This window comes from Anser anser, assembly GCF_964211835.1.
Source record: "Anser anser genome assembly, chromosome: 10".
NCBI classification, from domain to species: Eukaryota; Metazoa; Chordata; class Aves; order Anseriformes; family Anatidae; genus Anser; species Anser anser.
Genome location: NC_139730.1, coordinates 14158895 through 14183706, shown reverse-complemented (window position 1 = coordinate 14183706; position 24812 = coordinate 14158895). Strand labels below are relative to the sequence as shown.

Genomic DNA, 24812 nt, shown 5'->3' with positions numbered 1-24812 from the left:
AAAAAAGTAATGCTTATATTGGCTCGAATGAAAGATTCCTAGTTCCAATAGTGGCAGAAGCATGTTCCCTTAGGGGGAAGAGTTCGAGAACAGGGCAAGCTTGTAGTGGTGCATCTAATGGCTATTTTTCATGTCCAACAGTTTTTGGCTCTGGGAATTCCTGCACCAGGTGTATCTATCATATGCAGCCCTCAGCAAATGGAATGTTGTCCATGTAAAAGTTTACTCCCTTTAGCAAGGATTTCTCCAGTTATTTACCTGTTGTCCTGTAGAACCACCTCATAGGCAGTGTGCTTGCACAGGACAGGATGATTGTGCGAGACTTTCTATGCCTGTTCTTTTTATTTTACAGGAAAAAAAAGTCACTTGGGAGCTTATCCAGTAGTTCTTTGAAACTTTCAGCTTACAGATCAAATGGCCATGCTTTTCTGCTCTTGTCCCTTGGCACCAATTCCACATGGACAGATACTTGTCACGTCCTGTGACTGACCAGTTATTTCTAGGGCAACTGTAAATCTTGCTCTCACGACTGGAGAAATGGGAGTTTCCTGTCCTTTGAAAAGGGCAGTCACTTTTCCAGAAGGATACTTATTTTTATCTGAATTCAGTCTTTGAAATTGTAACTTGCACATAGGGAGTTACTGAAAGGTAATGTTTTTAATTTTAGTATCATTACAGCTAAGCTTAATTCACTGCTCTACTATAACTTGCAATGGTGTGATGCAGGTAGTTCTCTTCTAAACAGCAGTTTAATATCAGTTATAAAAAAATCCATCAAAGTTGTCACTGTGATGAGGACTTTGTTTCACAGCAGCAGCATTTAATGTTAACGCTACCATGAGGTATAACAGTTAATCTCCATAGGCTCCCTCTTTAGTGTCCTCCCAGAGTAGTTCAGAGCAGGTAAATTAAGCTCCTATGCTAAACTTTCTTGGTTAAGCTTCTTAGACTCTTACTTAATCACATATTACTGATCTGCAGTGTATGGATTCATCAGAGGGTCAAATCTAACTTTAATATTGCTCTATGAGGTGTGGACAGCCCAACAGGAAGCTCCTGGGAAAAAGGGTGGAGAAACTCTTCCAAGTCTACTGAGGCTTGCTTAGGCATGCAGGCAGGTGCTTCAGTAAACGGAGAAATAACGTCTCTTGAGCCCTGTCTTTACGTGGGCTTTATTTAATCAGTTGAAAGGAGTTGGCTGTTATTTGCATATTTAATTACAAAGCTCATTCTTCATATCTATCCATTAAGAAAATGAGTGGAATTTCAGCTATCTGTATAATAACATCCAGTGTAACATGAAAATGAATAGCCTAAAAGAGTAGTCTGCAGGTTATATAGTGTGAAGCTAAGCATATTATATGATGCTGCTGAATAGAGAAGACAAAGGAGCATGCGGAGGCTTTAGTTTCAAGTAACTGGCTATAGTATCAAGTGACAATGATTGATCTTTAATCCTTAATAAGAAATAATTTGATCCTACAGTTGTGGAATATATAGTATACTTTTGATTCCAGGCAAACAGGGATGGCATTCCAGGTATAAGGCAATGGTCCTATCTCATTCAGATTCCTCCTTAGTGGAGGAATACCTCTCTGACACTTCTGTCCAAATAGGATCAGTCTGTGGATGTTTATAGTATCTGAAAGGAAACTGAGGGAACCAATCTCTTTGGATTTTTGGAGCAGAAAAATAGACTTAAACTAATCACTCAGGACTTCATATAGAGAGGCTGAACTGAACTTTATTGTACTTTTTCCTTTTTTTAACGTGAAACTATGCTGATGAGACACATGTATTAGCTTGCATTTCAGTGGGAGTGACTGAGGTCCAAGCAGCAGCAGATAACTGCATGAATCTCAGGAGATAATTTTCCTTTGGAAAACCTTCTTCCAGTGAAAGCTAAGAAAAACAAGTGATTTTCAAGTTTTCAAGGGTCAGGGTTGATAGCTCCTTTACCTTATCTGGAATCCTCATGCATCTTCCATGTTTTAAGTATTGTAATGCTAATTTTTTGTCCTGCCGTTATCCAAAAGTCTAGAATGTTAATTGGTATTTCAAGTGGAATATATAAGGAGAGTCATCAGGTAACATCTAAGGTTTAGTATAAAAAATTTTCCCACTAGCTTTGAAATTGAGTTGCAGAGAGTAATCTAGGTACTTCTGACCATTGTGTTTATTCTAAACAAACACGGTAAGCTTGTAAGTGGAAAGAGTACTGACCTTCCTTCAAAGCTTGTAGAGCTGAGACAAGATGGTTAATACTCCGGTCACAGAACTGTCAGTATTGCTTATGTGTGCAGAATGTATGCAATCCAGCAATTGGCCTTATTAGTAGACATCAGTTACTTGATAACTGGTGTGTTCATTAATTGGTGAATTACTGGTGTTTTTTAGAGCCTGTCATATTTTGTATGCCCATCACTAGAAGGTGGTTTTTGCCTTTGGCACATTGCATCTCAGGCAGGGTCAGAAATTGTATGCTCAGTTCTCAGTAAGTCTGAGACACTAAGAAATCCAGTACTGAGCTCTAAAAGAACAAGAGATTTCCGCTCTTGTTGCATAAACCGCAAGAACTGTGACAAATTGTGACAAAATATTAGGTATTTGAAAGCTTGCTTACCTTAGTCTTCCTCTATGTAGGTGTTGATTGCTTTTCTCTCTATTGCAAATAAGTGTTGGTTTTGTTCTGCATTTTCTGAATATATAGGTTGGTCTTGCCTCTTCCAGAAGCTGGCGTTCTGTAGTGGATACTTTCCAGCTCCTGTGTCTTGTGTCTACCACATAAAAACGCACTTCTGAGAAAACAGTAAAACCTTACGTGCAGAAGCTTATACTTAGCAATAATCTTAGCTTTTTTTTTCCTTCAGTGCTCGAGAGCAGAAGCTAAAAGTGAATCCAATGTTAGGAATGTATTGCAGATCCCTGTTGAAAGTCAAAATGCCAAAGAGATTGAATTCCTTTATGGAAGAATATCTGTCATTGTACCTTGCTTAAAAGTTTGTATGGTATCACCTATACCATGTCGTGATACATATTAAGGAGCTGCTATTGAGAGAGCATCGTGTTTCTTTGCTCACTAGAATATGTAACTTCTCAAAAATCTAATGCTAATACAGAAATCAAAATATTCTTGATACACTCAAGATAGTGTAACTTTGTAATGAAAATAAAGCTGTTTATCAATATTACTTTTTGCTTATTTGGAGTCTTTCTTGTTTCTTTCTTGTTTGTTTCAGGGTGCAGTCTCTGGGTCAGTTCAGGCTTCAGATCGACTTATGAAAGAACTCAGGGATATATATAGATCACAGAGTTATAAAACAGGTAACGCACTTCAGATTTCCCTTCTTAAAATGCACTTTAAAAGAATTCTCATGGAAATACTTCCTGTAATCCTTCTGTGTTTTGTAGTTGTGTGTATATGTGTATATATTTATAGATGTGAAAATGCATGGATATATATAAGCTAACTATATATAACAGTGTATTTATGAAGAGAAAGGAAGTCAGGATACATATCTCCTGAAATGTTCTTCCATTTTGTTATGTAAACCTTCATACCAGAATTAACAGGATTGATATAACTGTGGGAATGCTCTTGGGGTGGATGGCTATAAAGAACAACTCCTGATGACTACTGTGGGAGTTCTTGAGTTTTCAGAACTGCCTGAAATTCAGCTTTCCAGGTGCAGGGCAAAAGCTGTGAGCATGTTCTGGTGGGTGGCACTCTAACAAAGAGTATGCTTGCTGTGGAGGAATTTGTGTTCAACAGCAGAAGGTTTTGCTATTACTCAAGATTTAACCTTGATTACCCTCCTGTTAGTTGTATTATTTTGTCATGATGCTAATCTGATCCTGAGCTCCATGTATTCCTCAGAATAAGGATACAAATGACAAGAGAGAAGAAGTTTGTCTTTTAAATTTGTTTGGTTAACAAACATTGACTAGCTTTCTGTAGGTAGGTGGTTGGCTGTTCTCTTTGCTCCATATACGGGCTATGTCTAAACTAGCCCAGCAAAGGAAACAGCATGTTGAATTATATGAGAATAATTGTGCAAGAAGTAGAAGTTACATACATTTCAGGCAAGTTGTATTCCTGTAGGTCAGCCCAATAGCCAACTCCATCACTGCAGCCAGGAATGAGAACCTGCTGGTGCAGGCCAGGATGTGAACAGAAGGAGTGCCGGATTAGAAAGTCAGTCTAAACTTTAATCCTCTATCTTGTACTTGTCTGAATTACTCCCCTAGTTTGTTTCTAGTGGGTTTAAGTCTTGTATGGTGGCTATGGGATTTTAATTTCTGTGTAGAAAGACAGAGTTAAAGAAGCAATAGGCTTCTGTTTTGATTTGGTATGTTTACCTTTCAGGTAAATAGTTTTATGTGCTTAAATACTGTGGACAGTGATAAAATGTTTGAAGTATAAATTTGATTATAATTTACTATTGATCTAAAGTAGCCTCACACTTTCAGGTTTTATCTCAACTGAGTCCTTGCCAGTATACCCTAATCATCATCTATTTGATAGAGAACGGATGAGTAGGGTTAAGGAAGAGCCTAGAAATAGTTCTGCAGTAAGTCTTGGGGGATGCTTTACTGCCCATATGTGATCATGGTTTGCTTATGTGGACAGAACAAGGATTAAGTATAAAAATCTGTTTGATGAAAAACTGTACGGTGCATAATGACACAGATACTGCCAAAGGGACAGCCAGGAGCTCCTGTAACAGGTGTTTTGAGGTGAGGATTCATGTTATGTGAGCCAGCAGTGGGCCCTGGCAGCCAGGAGGGCCAACCGCATCCTGGGGTGCATCAAGCACAGCATTGCTAGTCGGTCGAGGGAAGTGACTGTCCCGCTTTACTCTGCGCTGGTGCAGCCTCACCTCGAGTACTGTGTGCAGTTCTGGGCACCACAGTACAAAAAGGACATTAAACTGTTGGAGAGTGTCCAGAGGAGGGTGACAAAGATGGTGAAGGGCCTAGAGGGGAAGACATACGAGGGGCGGCTGAGGTCACTTGGCCTGTTCAGCCTGGAGAAGAGGAGGCTGAGGGGGGACCTCATCGCGGTCTACAACTTCCTCGCGAGGGGGAGTGGAGGGGCAGGTGACCTATTCTCCGTTATCACCAGTGACAGGACCCATGGGAACGGCGTTAAGCTGAGGCAGGGGAAATTTAGGCTGGACATCAGGAAGAGGTTCTTCACCGAAAGGGTGGTTGCACGCTGGAACAGGCTCCCCAGGGAAGTGGTCACTGCACCAAGCCTGTCTGAATTTAAGAAGAGATTGGACTGTGCACTTAGTCACATGGTCTACATTTTTGGGCAGACCTGTGCGGTGCCAGGAGTTGGACTTGATGATCCTTATGGGTCCCTTCCAATTTGGGATAGTTATGATTCTATGTTGCTTAAATAATGCCATTTCTGGGCTTTAGATCAATTGCAAGTCTTAAGTAGTTACAGAAGACTAAACCACTCATGTTAGAAAGCACACTCTAAATGACGAGGAAAAGAACGTCTTGCTCAACTGTAAAGAAAGTTGAGATACTGAAAGATGATTATGGTAACTTATTATTAGCTTATGACTCAGGAATATCTGAACAGACTGCAACTGGACACCCTGTGTGGAGTCCTGAAAAGTGTTAAAGTCGTCAAGTGAGAGAATTCCCAAGTTCAAGGAACTACCATAGCTTTCTTGATAAAATGTCAGTGGGGGGTCCTTCAAACGCTTTGAGTGGTGTTTTGAATCACTTCCTGAACTATTTTATTTCTGTTCTGGAAAGAAGTATCACTGTCCTCAATGGCAAAAATCTATTCCTTTTTAAGGAGCTAAATGACATACTCTTTACTGTAACGCAGTATAATCCCATGCCACTTCCTAGCAGTCTCACAGAACAAAGTGAGACTATCTTGTAACCTCAGTCTGTCCTAGTCAAGGAACTGTCTTGTTTACCTGGAGTTCTGTAACTCCGTTTCTTCAAATCTCCTTGTATAAATAAATGTCTGATAAGTGTAGTTACCCTGGTTAAACTGGAAATCTCTAACCGAGGTGGAGGTTGACATGGTGTTTCAAAGCAGGATCACTATCCTACTGATCCGCTTATTAAATTGTCAGTAAACTATGCCACTTCTTATGAAAGACACCTGGATTCATTCCTTCTGGTTCATTTAGTCTTAGGGCTTCAGTGAATCAGTGAATATCAGTTCCTCTCCTTTGCAAACAACTGTTTTTATAGCCTGGTTCTGTGTTTTGCTGTCAGACAGCTGTCACCATGTGAGCAGGGGCATGATAGATAATGAACTCTCCCCCTCACCCCGGGGTTTTGATCTGAGTGCTTTCTTCCAGGTCATTTTTCCCATAGTTTGAAGTTCTTGCTATGAGCACACAAAGGGAATCACAGTGGTACATTAAGGTTGTGGTAACTGTTGCAAGGTAATTTAAGGCTGGTTTCATTTTTTGTAATATAAGCCGGAAAATCAAAGGTTGCATAGGGATCGTTTTAGTTAGTGTCTCTGAGGTTACATACTTTCAGGATTGTCAGGGAATGTAGCGATAAGACAAGGAGTAATGGTTATAAACTAAAAAAGGGTAGATTTAGGTTAGATATTAGGAAGAAATTCTTCATAATGGTGATGATGAGGCCCTGGCTCAGGCTGCCCAGGGAAGCTGTGGCTGCCCTATGCGTGGCAGTGCCCAAGGCCAGTCTGGATGAGGCTTGGGGCAGCCTGGGCTGGTGGGAGGTGTCCCTGCCCATGGCAAGGTTGTGGAATTAGATGATCTTTAAGGTCCCTTCCAACCCAAACCGTTCTGTCACTGACAGTAGGGACAGCACTGGGACTTCTAAAGTAAATAATACATTTAGTAGTAGTTCGTTAAAATTTTCTGCTCTGTTAAACTATTCTAAAAAGTAGCATAAGAATAGAATGAAATTGCCTAAAACCAGTGTTAAAAATAAACCCAGGGCACAGGATGGGAGGTGCATGGCAGTCCCCATGGCCGAACAGCAGCCTTTCTCTCTGGCAAGCCAAATGGCCTGGGGGAGCCAGCCCCAGAAAAGGGGCCCTCAGCCCCCCCAACCTCCTCCTTGTCCATGTGAGGGCATCTTCCAGGCTGCTCCCAACACAGCTGCCTTTGGCCACATGTGGAACACTCCATCACAGAGGCTTGCTGAGGTCACAGTGGCCACCACTGCACTGCCTTTGCTGCGGGCCCTATAAAACAGGCCCCCTGCAGCTGGCCCACCATTCGCTGAGCATCTAGGCCCTCTGACTGCCAGCTTGTGCGGCAGGAAGGAGACTAGAAGAGCAAGGTGAGCAGCAGGCGTCCTTGGTGTGCGAGGACAGCCATGCAGTCCAGTGAAGCACCAAGAAGGAAAGCACCTGAGCAGAAGATGTGTCGTGGGCGGAGGGATAGCGCCGGTGGCACAAGAGATACCAGTGCTCAGGGGACCTCTGGCGCCCAGCACACAGACAGGTACAGGCAGTACCATTGGCACCGCAATGATGCGGGGAGCAGGCTGGCCCCTCAAACACCCAGCGACAGGGGGCCTGGGCCTTACCGTAGGAGCAACGGGGATGTGGGGCGAAGGCGGGAGCATGAGGCAGACAGCCGCGGGGTCTTGGACTAGGTGAGGCCGCAGAGGTTGGACTAGGTGATTTGGAGGTCTCTTCCAAACTAGGTGATTCTGTGATCTTCAGCTAAGGGTGTGTGTTCAAGATAGTATCCATTTTAAAACCAAAGTTTCTTCAGTGTTTTAAATAGTGCCCTTGGAGCTCAGGCAAAAGCAAAATATGGCTACAGGCTTGCTGGCAGCAGGAGAGTTGCTGACCTACCTGTAAAATGTAGTTGAACTACCCTTAAAAACGGAGAACCCTTCTCTCATAAACCTCACATAAGCTAACACAAGCAAAAAATATTCCAGCAAATTAAATGATTCTGCTGTAAGTTAAACAGAATTTCATTAATCTTTTGGATAACGGGAATTGCAAGTTCTCCAAAGTAAGAATTATTTGTGGTTTCCAAATACAAAATTGGAAGTTCGGTTAGTTCATATAGAAAAATTCTTAAAGATCTTAACTTATTTTGGGAGGAAAAATAATTTGCTAATATTTAAGTGAAATAATATCTATTCGTGTCTTCAGTGGCTCTGTTGTTCGTATGATTACTTTTATCCAAATACTGTATGTGGTTTACTTTTAGTTACAGTAAGGTTGCTGTAAGCAAGAAATGGTGTCTGTTCCCGAGGGGTTGTTTTTCGTACTACCTTTTTATCTCCTAATTTCTGGCTTGCTTTGTGGTTCTGTTGTGTTCCTTTTTTTTTTTAATTTTATCTCCTCTATGGATAGCCTCTTAGACAAATAAAACAAACCACCACTATCACCACCAGAACCCATTTCACTTGTGTTAAGAGGAGAACCTACCTTGATTCCCTTTCCCACTTTGAGGATCTATCAGGAACCAGTATGTAAATGGTTAGCAGAAATACTTCTTCAGGGTAACTCCTGTATTTTTTTCCTCAATTAAGAAAAAAACATCTGAGATGGTTCCAAATAACATCTCTTGACTATTTAAAAACAAAACAGCAACAACAACAGAAACCAACTATGGATAATGCTGTTAAAAAGCTTCCATATCAAAACAGTGAGCAACCCCCTGCTGCTGTTCAGGAGGACATATAAATACTGCTCTGGTCAACATTTGGGTGCTTGGAAGGTTGATTAAGTATCTTATGTGTTAAGGCTGCATTCTTGTCAGTCCTGAACGGCGTGCATCTCTGAAGAACTGTTTTACAACTTCAGGTTTAAGCACAACACAGCTCTGTAGGACCAGCAGAAGTTCCATCAGAGAAGCAGCTAGTGAAACACAGGGCTCCTGGTAACCGGTAGAGTTGAAGGACTAGCACACAAATTGTGGGTAACAGTTAGGCAGCTGTTCTTTTGATGTATCTTTGAAGTTTTCTGGCTTGTCTGGTCATCTGTTGGAAATGTTTCATCCAATGCAGATTTGTTCTCTTGGGCTCCCACTCCATACACTGTTTGTCCTGTCGTGGTCTGCCAGTAGTGCAGAGAACCTCTGCTTGGACTGTGTGTTAAGTGTTTCAGAAGTGGGCTGGTCATTTGCTGGGTGCAACATTTATACCAAGTACTAAGCAAGCTGCAGTTACAGCTATGTAAAATTTGAAGGGGAACTGGGCTGGGTGAAGAGGGTCTAGAAGCCAGAAAAGCATTCTGATACATGTGGGGTTTTTAATACATAAGTGACAGAACTTTTTTCCCTTGTAGTTGCTCAGAAGTGCTTCTGCTGTTGGAGAAGGGATGTGCCTCAGTATCTTACCCATTGTTTACATCTCCTGATAGTATTTGCACTTAAAAGCAAGGAGTAGTTTATGCTAAATGTTGCCTTTCTAAAATGTTAGTGCATAGCTAATCCTATCTAATGTTTCCACAGGGATATATTCAGTGGAACTGGTAAATGACAGCTTGTATGAATGGCATGTTAAGCTTCTAAAGTAAGTTCTTGAACTTTTTCCATGTTCTGAAGAATCCATTTTAATATTGCTGTGGAAATTCTGGTTCTGATGAATAAGAATCTCTAGCCAAAGACTAAAAAATAGTGTGCAGCTGCAGTTCTGCTATACCGAAATGCATTCAGAGATGGAAGCTGGTAATTGAGCTGGTAAGAAAAAACAACTACCAAAAAAAAAAACCAAAAAACTTTCCACAGTCAGCTCTGTGTGTCACCGTAACATTTATTACTGTCCAGTTCTCCTAAAATTACTCCAAAATATGAAACCTCAAGTGGTGAAGTTCTTTGTCTGGAGCTTTTTTTAAGAAAATGCAAGTTGTAGTTTCTTATGAGACATACAAAGGAACAGAACTGATTCAGTTCGTTATTTCTGCAGTTGAGCAGGCACATAGGGCTCTCACCTGGTCTGGTGAGGGGTGTCCTTGCGTATCGCAGGGGGCTGAAACTAGGTGATCCTTAAGATCCCTTCCAACCCACGGCGTTGTATGATTCTATAACGATATGAAGAACTACATTTCTTCATCCCAGCGAAAAGTGTCCGTAAACAAATGATCGACCTACAGTCTAGTTGAGGGGTAAATATCAGAGAGAAAAGAGCTCTTTAGCCTACAGAACATTCTTGTCGCTAGAACAAGTAATTCTGAACTGGCCTGATGCTGGCTATGGCTGGAAGTGGTAGGTTTCTAAGCATGTAGAGATTTTTTTTTATTTTTTTCTGACAAAGCTTTTCAGCTGTGGGATGGGGACAAACTAAACTGCTGAAGTAACTCTGCAATGGTTTGTAAGCTTCATCTATAGTAGAGGATTGGACTCCTGTGGTCCCTTTAACTAATCTTTTGGCTTGTTACAGGCGTTTTTGACTAGTCTCTTTTTAAAAGCGATGTCACTTTTTAAAAGGGGTGTCAGTGCCTGGGTTGGATTAACCCAGAGGTGTTCGAATTAATGTTCAAGGTTCTTGCCACCAGCATTTTTTAACAAACAATTGTTGAAATTCTGCTGAGAGCAGAAAGTGCCAGCTTTAGTACTTCTGCAGATGCAGATTACATTTAACATCTGATCCAGACCTCTGATCACATGCTCCGTAGAGGATTCAGTAACTCTGTACTGAAAACTAGATCACTATAGCCTTTTTCTTAAATATTTTTACTCTTGGGCCATACATTTCCAGTGAGGTGAAGATAATTAAAATTATTGTTCTAAAATTAACAGCTTTTTTTTCTTAGTTATCAATGTCCAAATAACATTGGATAGTGGTGGGAATGTAGTGCATTGCAGTAAGCTTCCAGGGTGATATCATGGCAGAGCGTTTACAAAGTAAAGGGAGCAAGTATTTTCTACAATTAACTTCAAATTACAAGTTCTAATCTACATATATATAGAGGAGCTCTTACAGAGAGTGATTGTTATTTACAGGTAGTGAAAATACTGACTTCATCCAGGATCTCCCCCTGCTTCTTTTATAGGGTTGATCCTGACAGCCCACTGCATAGTGATCTTCAGGTCTTAAAAGAAAAAGAAGGTGTAGAATACATTTTACTCAACTTCTCTTTTAAGGTACGTGTCTATGGGAAGAAATGCAGGGGGGCAAAAATTGTAGCTAACTGTAGAAGGTAACTTAAAATACCTTAAAATGTACTTAAAATGGGTAAAGATGGAGGTACAATGTTTTTTATATATTTTTTAAAGTTCAACTGTAAGTGTGGAACTAAAGCTTCCCAAAAATTGCTTTTGAACCAGTACTGTGGAAATGTGGTTATTACAGAACTGAAAAATGTTAATGTTTTAAATCTTATTTGCCAAATAAGGCTCCTGAAGTATCTCCTGATTAGGAAAACAGCGTCACAGTATAGTTCTTAATTTGATGGTTTTTTTTCTTCATGCTTTTCAGGATAATTTCCCTTTTGATCCTCCCTTTGTGCGAGTGGTATCTCCTGTGCTCACAGGAGGGTAGGTTGGAGTCCCTTTACAGAAATCTTACTTTGTGGTAAAAATGTTACAATTTGAGGTTGGTCGGCTGGGTTTGCAGGGAACTTTTTGAGATTACCAAATAGACTTGAAGATATTTTCCCTAAATATCCAGCAATGAACTGCTCTAGTCCTTGAGTTCAGTGAAAGGCTCAAAGTGTGATACGGAGATGTGCTTCTCAAGGGTTATAAATGATAGCAAACAACTGGGTGCTCTTTCCAGCTGGGTACAATTCCTTAGTTTGATTAGGATTGCTTAATTTGTGTCCAGTTTGGAAACGCTGTGTCTGCCATAACGTTTAAGAACTGGTTTCTTTGTGGACTGTTAATATTACTGTTACTTCTATTGTTCCAAATAGAAATGCGTTTTGAGTTCTTGCTGAAGGATCCTGTTGCTTTAAACTTGCTGCACAGTATTAACTGTGTGTTGTTTTTGTGGTTTGTTTATTTTTTTCTGGTAACACTGCTATAAATTTTTCGTCTAAAAGTTCCTCTAATGCTAATCAAAAAGCATTCAATCTAGTCAACACTGTGCTCTGAAAGTTATCAGAAGTTATCTAAAACTCGGTTGAAACGTTGCGTGGAGCACCGAAGCTTATATATATATCAATGGAGAGAAGATTAAATTCACCTTCCAAGGCTTTTATGCATCTCCTGCTGACAGGAAGTTACAGCTCTGTGTTTGAAAACGCAGTCTGACAGCTGGTGCTGAGTCTAGTTTAAATTGCTGCCTGTCTTTTCATTTCCCTCTGAAAGATGTATAGATCGTTATTGTTTAAATGCACTGATCACAGGGGAGGCTACACTTTTGGAGTGGCAAATTCTCCCTTCTCAGTCCAGGTTTTGTGCTGGCCAGTAACTGTGTCAGCATACCCATGGTGTAGCAGCAAAAAGCAGCATTCCTTTCCATGGTCTGGGGACAGTTGTGTAAGCATTTGTACGCACCAGCTGCATCACTGATTTCAACTAAGCATATGTAGCAAAGGAAAGCAGTTTCTTTTGTCTTACAGTGCCAGTTAATCTCCTCTACAGAAGTATGATATGGCTAGCTAGTTACAACATATTGTTGGCCAAAGGGCGTTTCAGCTTTCTGTGAACAAAAACATTAACTAGCCTGAGAGAGCTCGAAGTACTTTGAACAGTTTCATATTTTACTAACTGTTGATGTCAAGTATAATTTTGTTTTCACATTTATTTCTAGGTATGTCCTAGGTGGAGGTGCGTTATGCATGGAACTTCTTACTAAACAGGTGAATGCAGACTCTTCCTCTCACTGCTGAAGTGCCATGAGTAAAGGTGCATTTTTTTCAGTAAAAAGGCACTTGATGGTAGTAGCTTTTATCCAGATTAAGTAAGCATTCTTGAAAATAAAAATGGGCATTTCCCCTGATTTTGAGTCCCTGTGTGTAAAAAATAAATAAATATCCATGCTCCAAAGGGAACATGGTGGAAGAAACTTCAGTCCCACAATACTAGTCTTGCTCTTTTTGTGCAAGATCTTCATTTCCACCTTGAATGGGTTACAGGAGGTCTGAGAAAGGAGTCAGAAGTGAGAGCACATCAGTTTTGAGCTCTCAGAATTTCTTGGAGGAGGCAAGTGTAAAGAGTGAGTTCTGAGGAGCAAGACATGTTCTTTTCTTTTCCAGAAGCCTCTGCTACTGCACAGAGTCAGTTTTGGAGAAGTGAGGAATGTAGAAGATTCTTGTGTAGACACAGTGATCAGTTTTCTCTCTAAAGTGTAAATGAGTGGAGTAACTAGTTGCAGGCTCTGGCAGAAGCTTCTGTGAACCCTGGAAGGTAAAACATTGCCAGAGAGAAACTGCAATTTTGAGAGTAAAATCACCTTAGCTCACTTAGTGACTTCATTAGATAGCAGTCTTTTGTGCTTACAACAAAAAGTGTAATTTCTGTTGTGAAGTTGCTGACAATGTGTAAGTGCTGTAACGTACCTTTTCTTGTTTCTGTCTTGCTGTACTCCGGAAATGTGTGATTCAGCCTATTAATTCTTCCTACAAGTTCTTGGTACTAATACTGTATATCAGTTGCTGTTTTTATCTGGGCAATCACAGCTGTTAATAGAAAATGAGTAGTTAAAAGCTAAAAGGTGGCTTACTGGAGTGCAGTAAAAAAAAACAAACTACTACTGCACACACAAGGAGAAAAAAAAAGTAACAAAAAGAAGCCACAACAAAACACACATTCCAAAACAGATTTGGGAGGTGAGCACAAGAAGTATGTGTTACATAGAAATGTTTTCTTTCTCCTCCAGGGCTGGAGTAGTGCCTATTCAATAGAATCAGTCATCATGCAGATCAATGCCACTTTAGTCAAAGGAAAAGCCAGAGTACAGTTTGGAGCCAATAAGGTAAACGCACTGTGTACATCAATTACACAAATTATTGGTAGGCTGCTTCTGTTTCTTTGCTGATTTGCACAGAAGATACTTAGTGACAGAATTGCAGTTATACTTGCATTTTCATGTACCTCAATGTCTGGTGCATGTGTGAGTATTTTATTGGTTGTTAGCGTTGAGTTTAAGGCAACATGAATGTTTGAAGAGGAGAAAACTGTTGGATGGGCAGGGTGTGTAAGTAGGGAGATGTGATGGGGGGGGAGGAGGACTCAGAATTAGAAATGAGGAAGATTTGGAAGGAATTCGTAGAAGCTTTTTATGATTACAGTTCTGTCTAGCCTGGTAACTGGTCAGCTGAACAAGGCAGAATCTGGGGGGAGAGAAGGGTGTGCCTGAAGCGCTGCTGCTTGGGGCAGCTAGCACGTGGTTCTGAGCCCTCTGATAGAGGGGCATGTCCAGCAGCAGGGCAATGCCAGTCCATGTCATCATGATCGAGGCAAAATGAGAAATTAAGGGTATTTGTTCTGAAAATCTTGTACTTGAAAGCCAGGAACATCGTACATTGTTTTGATTTGGAAGTCCACCATAGTTTCTTTCTAACACTCGTTGAGGTCTTGCATGTTTAGATGCAGGTTCTCTCATGCTGTTTTTTTTTTCCCTTTCAGAATCAATATAATCTAGCAAGAGCACAGCAGTCCTATAAGTCACTAGTACAAATACATGAGAAGAATGGTAAGTGTAGCTTGTATTTTCGTCCTCGTCTGCACAGTATCCTGGGATTTGATATTTGGCAGTGATAAAACTTGAAGTGCTGGAATGTCTTAACATTGGCTTGGAAAGACTGGAAGTGGTGTTTCTGTTACTAATCTTCAAGTGTTATTGTCTTTCTTGTTCAGGTAACTTGACTAACTGTAAAGTCTGTCTGTCCACTCTTAAAAAATACAGAAAGTCCAAGGGAAGTGCACTGGCTGGGAAACTACAGCTGATATGAGAGAGCCCCCCCCCCATTTAAAGCCAGTTATTGGTCTCTCAGATGCTTAAAACAAATATTAAAGGGCTCCAGGTATAATTGCATTCACTGTGGCAGGATGAGAAGGCAACAAATGACCTGAGGCTTTAGAAAGGTGTAAGTGACTTAGATTGTATAAAAGCAGTCAGCAGAGTTGGTACCTGGCCTCGTGATGAGGGATTTAGTCCTGGTTCCCATCTCAGTGACCGTCTTTTCCTCAAGGTGGACACAGTGTTCTTTGTGAATTCATGTTGCCATGAAAACAAGAGCATATTTCAGTATGGGTGTAGTGAGCACCTTAGTTTTCCCACCTCTAAAATGAACATAATGCCTTCAGTACTGTTGAAAAGGAGATGATGATTTTTAAATGCTTTCCATTTTTGTGATTTATTGATCTTGCCATTAACAGAGTCTTTTGCTTTTTTAGTTTGCCACAAAAGCCAGCATAGCTGTTAATTTCTAGCCATGTGCTAGGCTTGACTACAGTGCTTGCTGCAACAGGAGCTGTGCACAAAGCATTCGCAGCAGATTTATTGCTGCTGCAAAGTTGTCTTTAACTTCTAGCTGCTACCAGTTCTCTGGGACAACATAACTAGGCCTGGTACCCACCATACAAACACTGTGAGGAATTGTTACTGTAGTGGCTGGGAGAATTAAGATTGGAGATCTGAAGGTGGCCAGGAAGAGCTATGCACACTTGTGATATGATTCAACCGCTAAACATGCCAAATTGTAGCAGGAGGCAGAGTTACTCAGCTGACATTTCTAAGCCCATTCCTACAGCAAGACTTGCAAAAGTGGGATAAACTGTGCAAATGCTTGTGCACACCTAACTCTTCCATGTGCAAGATAATATGTCTATATAAATAACCCGGTGCAGTCATGTTTGTATGGCTAGACATTAAATGGCTGGAAGACATGTTTTGTTTTGCTTGTTTGTTTTTACCAGTATTCCATCTGTTTTTGTTATGGCAGTGTTTCTCCTTCAACAGCTTCTTCTGTTCATGCCCAACTTGTCCAACTAAAGATAGCTGCTATTACAAAAACAAAAAACAAATACACCACCACCAAAGAAAGGACCCATGAAAATTCTGAATTTTCACACACAAATGCTGTGTCTGACCCTGGAATATGCCACATGCTCTATGTCCTGCTGGAGACGACTAAGGCCTAGGGCGCTTTATCTCACAGAGCTGGCCTCCTTTGGGAGGGAAGGAAGGGAGCCAGTCGAGGCTTCCGTCTCTCACAAATCCAGAATGGGCTGGTAAGATCATCTTAACCTCACAGTGTCAGTACCTAACACGTGTCTCTGTTCTCTGTAGGCTGGTACACTCCTCCAAAAGAAGATGGTTAATACTGAGGACTGTTGTATACCTGGACCAATGTCAACAAAACAAGCTCTTTTTTATGTTTTCCAACACACAGACTCAAGCTACGAGTGCCCCCTATAACAGCCGTGCTGAAGACTTTAGCTATTAGATAAGTTAGTGGATAATCTGTCAACTGACACGTAAAGTATAAGTTACAGCCTTACCATTCCGCTCTTCTTAGGTATCTCGGACTGAGCAATTTGGGCCTTTACTGTATTTGTTCTTTATGGATTGCGCATATTTGGGCCACTCCTTCCCTTCTTTTTTTTTTTTAATTTTATTTGAAAGTGTAAGCTCCCTACGGCAGGCTATCAAGTTACTAAAGATCATTCAATAGGAGTTGTTCACACACTTTTTTTTGTGTATTTCTTAACTTTGGCAGAATGCAGACTGCAGACTTGCGTTGTATTGTTTCATTTAAAGGCAGGAAGTTGGATACGTTGTTTAATACTGTTCTAGGCAATGTCAGATCTTGCAAATCACAGTAGTTTTTCTGGTCTGAAATGACAGCGTTTGTAGTATTTCCAAATTAATGATATAGGAAAAGCACATGTATGTTAAGTCATTAAACATTTTTCATGGCCGTATGAGAATATGAACTGGTTCTTGGAAAAGATGCTCTTTTAGATTTTTTTTTCTTCGAGGAGAGCAAGGCTGTGCCACTGCGACCTTCTCCGACTGCCCCCTTCCCGGGGCAGCAGCCCTTGCCGGGCTGGTCCTGCTGCGCGGCGGCTCACCCTGCTTACCGAGAGGAGCCGCGGTACGGAGCTTGAAGTGATTTAAAGTACTAAGGAAAACCAAGCCTTTGTCGGTGTTCCCTTTTATTAACGGGTTGTTGCAATCGTTTGTAAACTAATGAACTTATAAAGCGATCGGCACCAAGCGCGACGGCAGTCGGTGGATGGAATTTTTTATACAGAGGTTACAATAAAGTGCGGAAACAACAGCGTCTGCGTCAGCGGCTGAGGCGCGGGGCCGGGCTCGCGCTGCTGCGCTCCGCGCTGGGCGGACCGAGGGGCGGGGGGGGGGGGGCGGAGGCGGCGCCGCGCCTCGTGCCGCCGGAAGCGGAAGCGCGCGGGCGGCCGGGCCCGTCGCCGTGCGCGTGACGCAGCGTCCCGGCGCCGCCGCCGGCGCCATGGAGGCGAGCGGCAGGGCCGCCTTCGTGCTCAGCAACCTGGCCGAGGTGGTGGAGCGCGTCCTCGGCTTCCTGCCCACCAAGGCGCTGCTGCGCGCCGCATGGTGAGGAGCGGGGGGCGGCGGGCGGGGCGGGGCGGGGCGGGGCAGGGGGCGCCGTTTCTGAGGGGCCGGGGGCGGGGCGGCGGCGGCAGCCGCAGCCGCCCCGTGTACGCGCGGTGTGTGCCTTGCAGCGTGTGCCGCCTCTGGAGGGAGTGCGCCCGGCGGACCCTGCGCACGCGGCAGCGCCTCGCCTGGGTGTCGGCGCTGGAGCCGGGGCCCGCCGAGAGCCACGCGCTGGTGCGCGCGCTCGCCCGGGAGCTCGAGGTGGGTGCGCGCGCGGGGGGGAGGGGCCGCTGCTGGGGGGGAGGCGGCGCGCGCCGGAACCAACGGGCGGGCGGGCGGTCAGCGCCCCAACGGTCGGTCAGCGCCCCAACGGGCGGGCAGTCAGTCCGCGACCCGGCGGCCAGCCAGCCGCAGTCAGTCCGCGCCGCTCCCCGCGCCGCTGCCGCCCCCTTCTGTCAGGGCTCCGGTGAAGGTGAGGGAAGACCCGAGGCGCACCTGCTGCCTTCCATCACCGCCCGCTCAGACCTCTCCTTCTGAGCCTGGCTGATGTCTCTGGGAAAGGGATGGTGCGGGGAGCCGTGAAACAGCACAACCTGCCCCTTTCCTCCTCCTACAGAAAGTGCATGTGCTGCCCCAAACCGTGCTCTACATAGCGGATGCAGAAACGTTCAGCGGCCACGAGGAATGCCATGACCAAAAGAAAGGTAACTGCTCGACTCTTGCTCTGAGGGAGCTGGCAGTTAGGTCCAACACAGAAAGGAAACGTCACCTACCAAGAGATTCTCTTACTTTGAATTTCAAAGCAGAGTAATCTTTTGAAAAAATGTGATCACTTACCCCATTTGTGGTGTGAAACACAGCCCTTGGTTGTTTGTTATTTTACACAGACGTGTATTACATGAAGGAAAGTACAGCAATTTATTTTCTCATCCCGTTGACAAGATTGATTCCATTCCATATGCTATTAGTTCTGCACGCTTACAGATAGTACAGGTTTTTTGTGTTTGTAATGTTGGTAAAATAGGGTGAGGTTACTGCAATGCTTGTTCTAGTCCTGTTCGGAACAGCTTGCTTATACTTCTTTGTGCTTACTCTTTTTTCTCTTTTAACAGCCAGAAAAAGAAACAGTAAAGAAACAGCAATTGCACTTGAAAAATTGTTGCCAAAACGATGTCAAGTTCTTGGACTGGTCACCCCAGGGATTGTAGGTAGGAGTCTTCTTTAATGCTTTGGGTTTTTATTATTAGCATTTTTTTCTCCTTTCTCACCTTAAATTCTCTTTCTACGGTGTACTAGGGTGTATTTTTCTGCTCATCCCTGTGATCACAGAGGATAGATTACGCCTTGTGTGTTGGTAGCAGGCTCTCATATATCAAAAAGTGTAGGAGGAGTCTGCTTAGTATGTTTGCTTTCCTTCTCTGTCACCTGTCTTAAACAGTCTGGACTAATATGTGTCAGGAAGGGCAGCACAGTGCTCTAATGTGAAGGAGTAAGGAGTTGCTTGGGCAACTTGTTGAGGTCATCTCTAGCCATAAATACTTGTGATTCTGCTCCTACTAAAGACTATTTGAGTACTTCTGTTTAGAGTAAGTAGGCTATTGCTCTCTTCTTTTGTCAGCAGGATCCTTTTGCTTTCTTAGTTCTTTTCTTCCTGTTTTCTCTTGCTGTATTTATAAAGTATAACAATCTCAACCTGTAATTACTTAGACAAATCACATAGTTTCTTCCTGAAAGTAAGTTTTTCTGTTCTTTTAGCACAGGTGGCTTATCTTTGCAGTGCGGATACAGAGGATACACCAGTGCTTTGTGCATCAGCTCGTGCTTGTCTCAATGGAATTAGCTAACTTGATACACTATTTTATTTTATTTTATTTTATTTTATTTTATTTTATTTTTCCTCACGTTGATGCTTGGTTCCCCTGAGATCAAGGGGCATTGAAAAGCTTTTTAGTATTTCCAAGTGAGGGCACCCATTGCATAGCTCAAATCCAGGTAATCGGTCACTTGAACCAGATCTCTGGAGCAGTGCCATCTGTTCCGTTTATCCTCCCCTAGTCCCCAAGTTGGTCCACGGTGTTGTAGTATTGCTCTACCTTGATTGTGGTGATTGATTCTTGTCAGCAGTATAATCCAATAATAGGGTGCTGATATTTGTATCAGTTTGCTTTATACTGTCGTCACACTCTTGTACAACACTGTTCCCTGTTTCGTAGGTAGTTCTTAAAAATCCGAGTATCCTTGTGTGGCCACAGAAGTTGGCTGGAAGGCTGAGAGATTTATGTATTGCACAGTGCTTGTTTTCCATTTGATTTGAATTTGGTGTGGCTGGGGGAAAATTTCCAAATTGTCTCCTCCTGCGAAGTGACTTCAGCATCATCTGTAGCAAAGGGGACTCTTGCATGTTTTATCTTTCCAAAACAACAACAAAATTAACACCAGCTATCTTTACATATGTATGGAAATGAGCTGTCATGTTTTATGTCATGTATGCTGCTCTGCCTCTTTTAATCTACATCACAGTGTAGACAAAAACGTTAGAATCACTGAATGTGAGGTGTCTTTTTTTGTGTCATTGTAGTTACCCCTATGGGTTCAAGCAGCAATCAACCTCAAGAAATTGAAGATGGTGAAGCTGGGTTTGCTCTGCTATTTCCCAAAATTGATGGTGTAAAAATCCAAACCTTCCATTTTCCTAAAGACTTGAAGAACAGGGTCTTTGATGAAAGTAAATTTGCTGAAGCAGGTAAGTCCCTGTTCACCCTTTGATCTGGGCTTTTGTAAAGTGTTGTCTGGCTCTTCTGGGCTCCAGTGTGGAATTACACATAGAACTAACAGCTTCTGTGCTAACTGTGTTCACAGAGCGCGCTGGGGCTCTGTAGGGCTGCTGTTGGTCGATCGATCTCTGTTCCCCTTTTTGTCTGGAGTACTGAGGGTAAATTATCATGAGTACTGCTTGCAGATTTCTTTAGGGCTGCTAAGAGGGAGCTGTTATGTTTTGAGCAACCCTCTAACTGTTTAAAAGTAATGATAAGTGAGTTTGTGTCATTGGGAATCATTCTTACCACCACAGTTCAGAAGTGGGTGGGGAGGAGCTGCTGCTTTTCTTCTCCAAGATAACTTTCCTTTTAGATCCTAAGTCAGGTATTGTAGCAAGGAAAGGCAGAAGAAAAGACAATAGATTACAATAAATATACTTTACATTCTTTATGTTGTGTTCTTAGCAGGACACAACAGATCATTTACAAAGAGTAATATGAGGGTTTCGTGAGTATTTGTGTTCTGCAGACTTGGGAGTTTCTGTCTTGGGTTAAACAACTGGCTGATGTATGCAATTTATTAAATTTTTCAAGTAAAGTTATTTACTGCACTGTGGTTCTTGTTGAATTACTTGTATGCTCAATTCCTGTCTGTAAAAGGACAATTAAAGATGTCAAGTAAAACCCAGAAACTGTGCTGTGGTAAAACAAATGCTCTGTGAAAGAAGCTGAAAGCTGGAGGAGCAGATACAATCTTCTTTTCATTGCTAAGTTTTTTCAGAAATTCTTAAGTAGGTGGAGAATGCAGCCCAGCTCCTGGATACGTGACCAACCTGTGTCTTGTTTTTCAGTTGCAGCAATGGAAAGCCGTTAGTAAAGGCATTAGGTATTTAAGGAGAGAGTGAAGAGTGTATATGGGATACCTGAACTTCAGGGGAAGTCAAAAATAAGGGGACTTATGCTTGTGCTTTTATTTGCAGGTCTGAAGAATAATCCAGATCTCCGTGTGGTTCTTCTGTTTGGCTACAACTCCTGGAAGTCTGGAGCTACTCGATTTCTTCATCAAATAGTCAATCCTTTGAATGAAAAAAGTATCATCCTAGCTGGGGGACAAGTGGAGAGCTTTACATCGCTGACCTCTGAGAAGTAGGTATCTTTTTCAAGGTAAATTGTGAATTAAATTTAAAATAGGAAAAATTCTGCAGAAGTTGCAGCATTTTAGCTGTGTCCTATTGGAAATGTCCCTTAGTGGTAGTAGAATGGGAAATTTATTTTTTTTAAGAGAACAAAGTCCAACTACTACACCATGATTCAGCAAGAAGAGCTGGAAGCTTTGTTTGACTGTTACAGTTAGGGTTCTGGAAACCCAGCTAGGAGAGAACTGTGAACGGTTCCAGCTTCAGAAACACTGTATGCGTTTATTGCAGTCTGTGCTTACTCTCTGGCTTGCAGATAAATTAGCACTCATTGTGACAGAGACCACTTAAGTGACTGTTCTGGTTCTCTGTCAGCCTCATCTCGCTTCACATCAGAGTAGTACCTGAACATGCAGCCAGGACTGTTCCCAGGAGCACACTTAATGTGCTGCAGCTCCGCAAGGACGTGGCACTCACAGGAACAGGCTTGATGCGATCCAAGTTAAACCCTGTCCCTCTACCACAATCCCTACAGGGCAGATTTGGGCTTCTCCGCTCCAGCTGCTCAGCTGTATAGGGAGAGCTGCTTGTGCCTTCTGACTTGCTAGTGCCAGTGCATCCTCCCTGGAGCAGCCTGTGCTGGGGAGTGTGGTGCAGACACTCCTGTGGGCTTCTCCTGCCAGTGTAGGTCTGGACTCCGTAGCGGTACAGACATGTTTCTTGCATCTGAGTTATGCCAGCTGCACCGTTATTCCAGATGAGAGAGCTGACCATGTTAAATTATTGCTCATAAGCCATAAATATGTAACTATTAAAACCAGTGCATTCTGGCCAGCCAGGGAGACCTGAAGCACCAGGAATCTGAAGTTGTTCCTGATTGCTGCTGCTCTGGCTTGATGTGTAAATGCTGAGTATCTTTGCTCAAGTTGAACTTATAGCTCAGTTGGACTTAGAGAGCTGTGACATATGCAGAGTGCTTAACGTGGCTAGTATTTGAGAGGCAGGCTTATGATTAATTCCAGGTATTGATGTGAAAGGTTTTCCTTGTGAAAGGTTGCTGTTAAAAGAGGATAAAAATGTTGGAAGGTTTTTTTCTGTTTTTTAACTAAGGCAGCTTTCAAAATCACCAGAATGTTGGTCTGTTTTGCATCTTACTTCTGCGGCAGCAGATTATTCAGGTGTGAAGTGGACTTCCTGAAATGTTCTCTAACTAAGGCCTGTTGCCTTTCAGTAATAACGCCCAGCCCAGTGATGCCTGTGGTGTGGTTGGACTGGCTTTCAGTGGTCCCCAGATCCAGAGTGCGACAGTTCTGTTAGACCAGGATGTAGCTGATGAGAGGACAGCAGAAGCCGCCATGCAGCGTCTCAAAGCAGCAAACATCCCCGAGCGTAACACCATTGGCTTCATGTTTGCATGTGTTGGCAGAGGATATCGGCATTATAAAACCAAAAGGAATATGGAAGCAGATGCGTTTAGGAAGTTTTTTCCAAACGTTCCCCTCTTTGGCTTTTTTGGACATGGCGAAATAGGATGTGATCGAATAGTTACTGGGAATTTCGTGTTAAGAGAATGTAATGACGTAAAGGATGACCTGCTTCACGGTTATACTACCGTAATGACTCTTATTCATCTTGGTTCAACGAAACCAAACCAAGTGTAAATATGTTTTTAATGCATCAGTGACCTGTTTCTTTCATTACAGAAAACAGAAAAGTCTGGCAGACTGGGCATCTTGCAGTCAAAGCACCTTCCAAAGCATAAACATCATTCTCGTATTATCCAATCCTGTAGGTGGAATAGTTTATTATAATAGCTGTGGGAAAGCTTTGCGTTGTGTGTAATCCCACGTACACATCACAATTGCAGGTAAATGGTATTTTAATGGAATTCTGCAATTGAAGAAAGACTCTTTTTTTCTAAAATGAGAATGGTTTGCACAAATGGCAGTTGGAGTCCAAGTAATCAACATGTAGAAATAAACAGTACTTTGATGTGCTCTATTTATGTATCCAAAACAGTCTGGAAAAACTACTGATGCGTACTGAAATACTGATGCATAAAATCCACCATTTCCTGGATTTTATTTTGAGAAATGCACAACCTGCCCAGATTTGAGTCCTAGTTTCAACACTGAATGGGTTTACTAGGTAAAATGAAAGAATATCTTTAGAAAAAAATAAGAAGTGCTCATTAAATAAAAATGAAATTATGTAGAAGCATCCGGCCTGCCATTCTTAGAGGAAAAGCTCTGATTTAGTGAGATGCTGTCACGTTAAAAGCTCAACTCGTTTCACCATCTTGAACTCAATTTGAGTTGTCATAAATATTTGGTTTAGAGTAGTATCTGATAGTTTGTACGTACCAGCAATTTTAGTCTTGGTGTGTATCAGTTTTCACAGTCAAAATGCACTAGTTACCCTTCCTCTTGGATTCTCTTACAGCATGATGCTTGCTGTTACAAACTTCTAAATCCAAAGCGCAAAATATGAAGAATTCATCTGGTATCTTTAAATTCCTTTAAAAATTTTTTTGCTTTTAAATTAGAATTTATGGGCCACACAAGATCTGGCTACGTTCTTTTTGTATAGAGCCTTTAAGACTTGTGTTTCTGCATGTTTTCCCATGCTTTTGTGAGCTGAAGCTTTTACATCAGTCACCTATTTGGAGTGCTGCAGCTGGAATGCCGTATTATGATGTTCAAATAAGTACGTTCAGAATAATTTCAAGTGTAGCTCATAATACGTTTGCTCACTTTTAAATTCTTTCCTCCCTTTTTCTTTCATTTAGTAATAGAATGACAAGAAAATAGGATTTATTTTGCAACATTTCAGCACACTTCCAATTGCCTTATCAGGTAACTAGCCTGTCTGGTTTAGTAAAAAATGAAATAGTTCGCTGCATGTTGTACTATATCGGACTAAATGTCCTATAACTATATTTTGCTTTAATGTAACAACCAAGTCTACAGTTGCCATCTTCTTGCCAATGTCTAGATGAAACTTTTCTCTGACAGTAGCCTAACAGGCTAAGGAAGAGGCATATCTGTCCTGAGAGTCGAACTATTGGTCTCATTGGGTGCTGAGCACTGACAGTACTTCCCCACGGCTCTGTTGGTGATTTGGTGATTATTTTTTTTAATATATATTTTTTATTTTTTTTTTTTAATTTGAAGACAATGGATAGGATGTTAAACTCCCACTGGCTTCCTAGGGATAGGAGACTAGCTACTGCATTTGGAAGAGAAAGTAGCTGGGAATTCAGTGTTCTTGAATTTTAAGAGAAGCATCAGGGTGGGCAGGGGGATACATGTTTTCAGCATAACTGGAATGTCATGTTTGGTCCTTTCTGATTTTGTAATGTTACACATTCAACAGTAGGCAAAGAAAATGTGTGTTTCATTTCTGTAATAAAGACAGGTCTCCTGTAACAGTTAGTATGAGTTAGGCCTAGTTAGCAGCATGGCTG

General features: G+C 42.1%; 2 protein-coding genes across 3 annotated transcripts in view; both read left to right on the top strand.

Annotated features, from left to right (window-relative positions):
* Nucleotides 1–17161, top strand: part of UBE2Q2 (ubiquitin conjugating enzyme E2 Q2) — a 42878-nt gene extending 25717 nt beyond the window's left edge. For both annotated transcript variants that reach the window (XM_083850853.1, XM_083850852.1), the window contains 8 exons: nt 3240–3324; nt 9441–9501; nt 10982–11072; nt 11407–11465; nt 12685–12733; nt 13753–13848; nt 14502–14568; nt 16168–17161. In XM_083850853.1, coding sequence (XP_083706979.1) covers nt 3240–3324; nt 9441–9501; nt 10982–11072; nt 11407–11465; nt 12685–12733; nt 13753–13848; nt 14502–14568; nt 16168–16199 — 540 coding nt within the window. In that variant the 3' untranslated portion in view covers nt 16200–17161. The remainder of the gene's footprint in view (nt 1–3239; nt 3325–9440; nt 9502–10981; nt 11073–11406; nt 11466–12684; nt 12734–13752; nt 13849–14501; nt 14569–16167) is intronic.
* Nucleotides 17162–17280: 119 nt separating this feature from the next.
* FBXO22 (F-box protein 22) lies at nt 17281–23566 on the top strand. The gene is made up of 7 exons (XM_083850825.1): nt 17281–17454; nt 17583–17715; nt 18071–18158; nt 18567–18662; nt 20033–20197; nt 21191–21356; nt 22578–23566. The coding sequence occupies exons 1-7, from the start codon at nt 17351–17353 to the stop codon at nt 23005–23007; spliced, it is 1182 nt and encodes a 393-aa protein (XP_083706951.1). The 5' UTR covers nt 17281–17350; the 3' UTR covers nt 23008–23566.
* Nucleotides 23567–24812: the final 1246 nt, after the last annotated feature.

Bases quoted from the DNA above. Each gene is read 5' to 3' on its own strand.
- FBXO22 (XM_083850825.1), top strand. From the start codon at position 17,351: ATGGAGGCGAGCGGCAGGGCCGCCTTCGTGCTCAGCAACCTGGCCGAG. The intron at 17,716-18,070 runs GTGGGTGCGCGC...CTCCTCCTACAG, and splicing joins CGCTCGCCCGGGAGCTCGAG to AAAGTGCATGTGCTGCCCCA. The intron at 21,357-22,577 runs GTAGGTATCTTT...GTTGCCTTTCAG, and splicing joins ACATCGCTGACCTCTGAGAA to TAATAACGCCCAGCCCAGTG.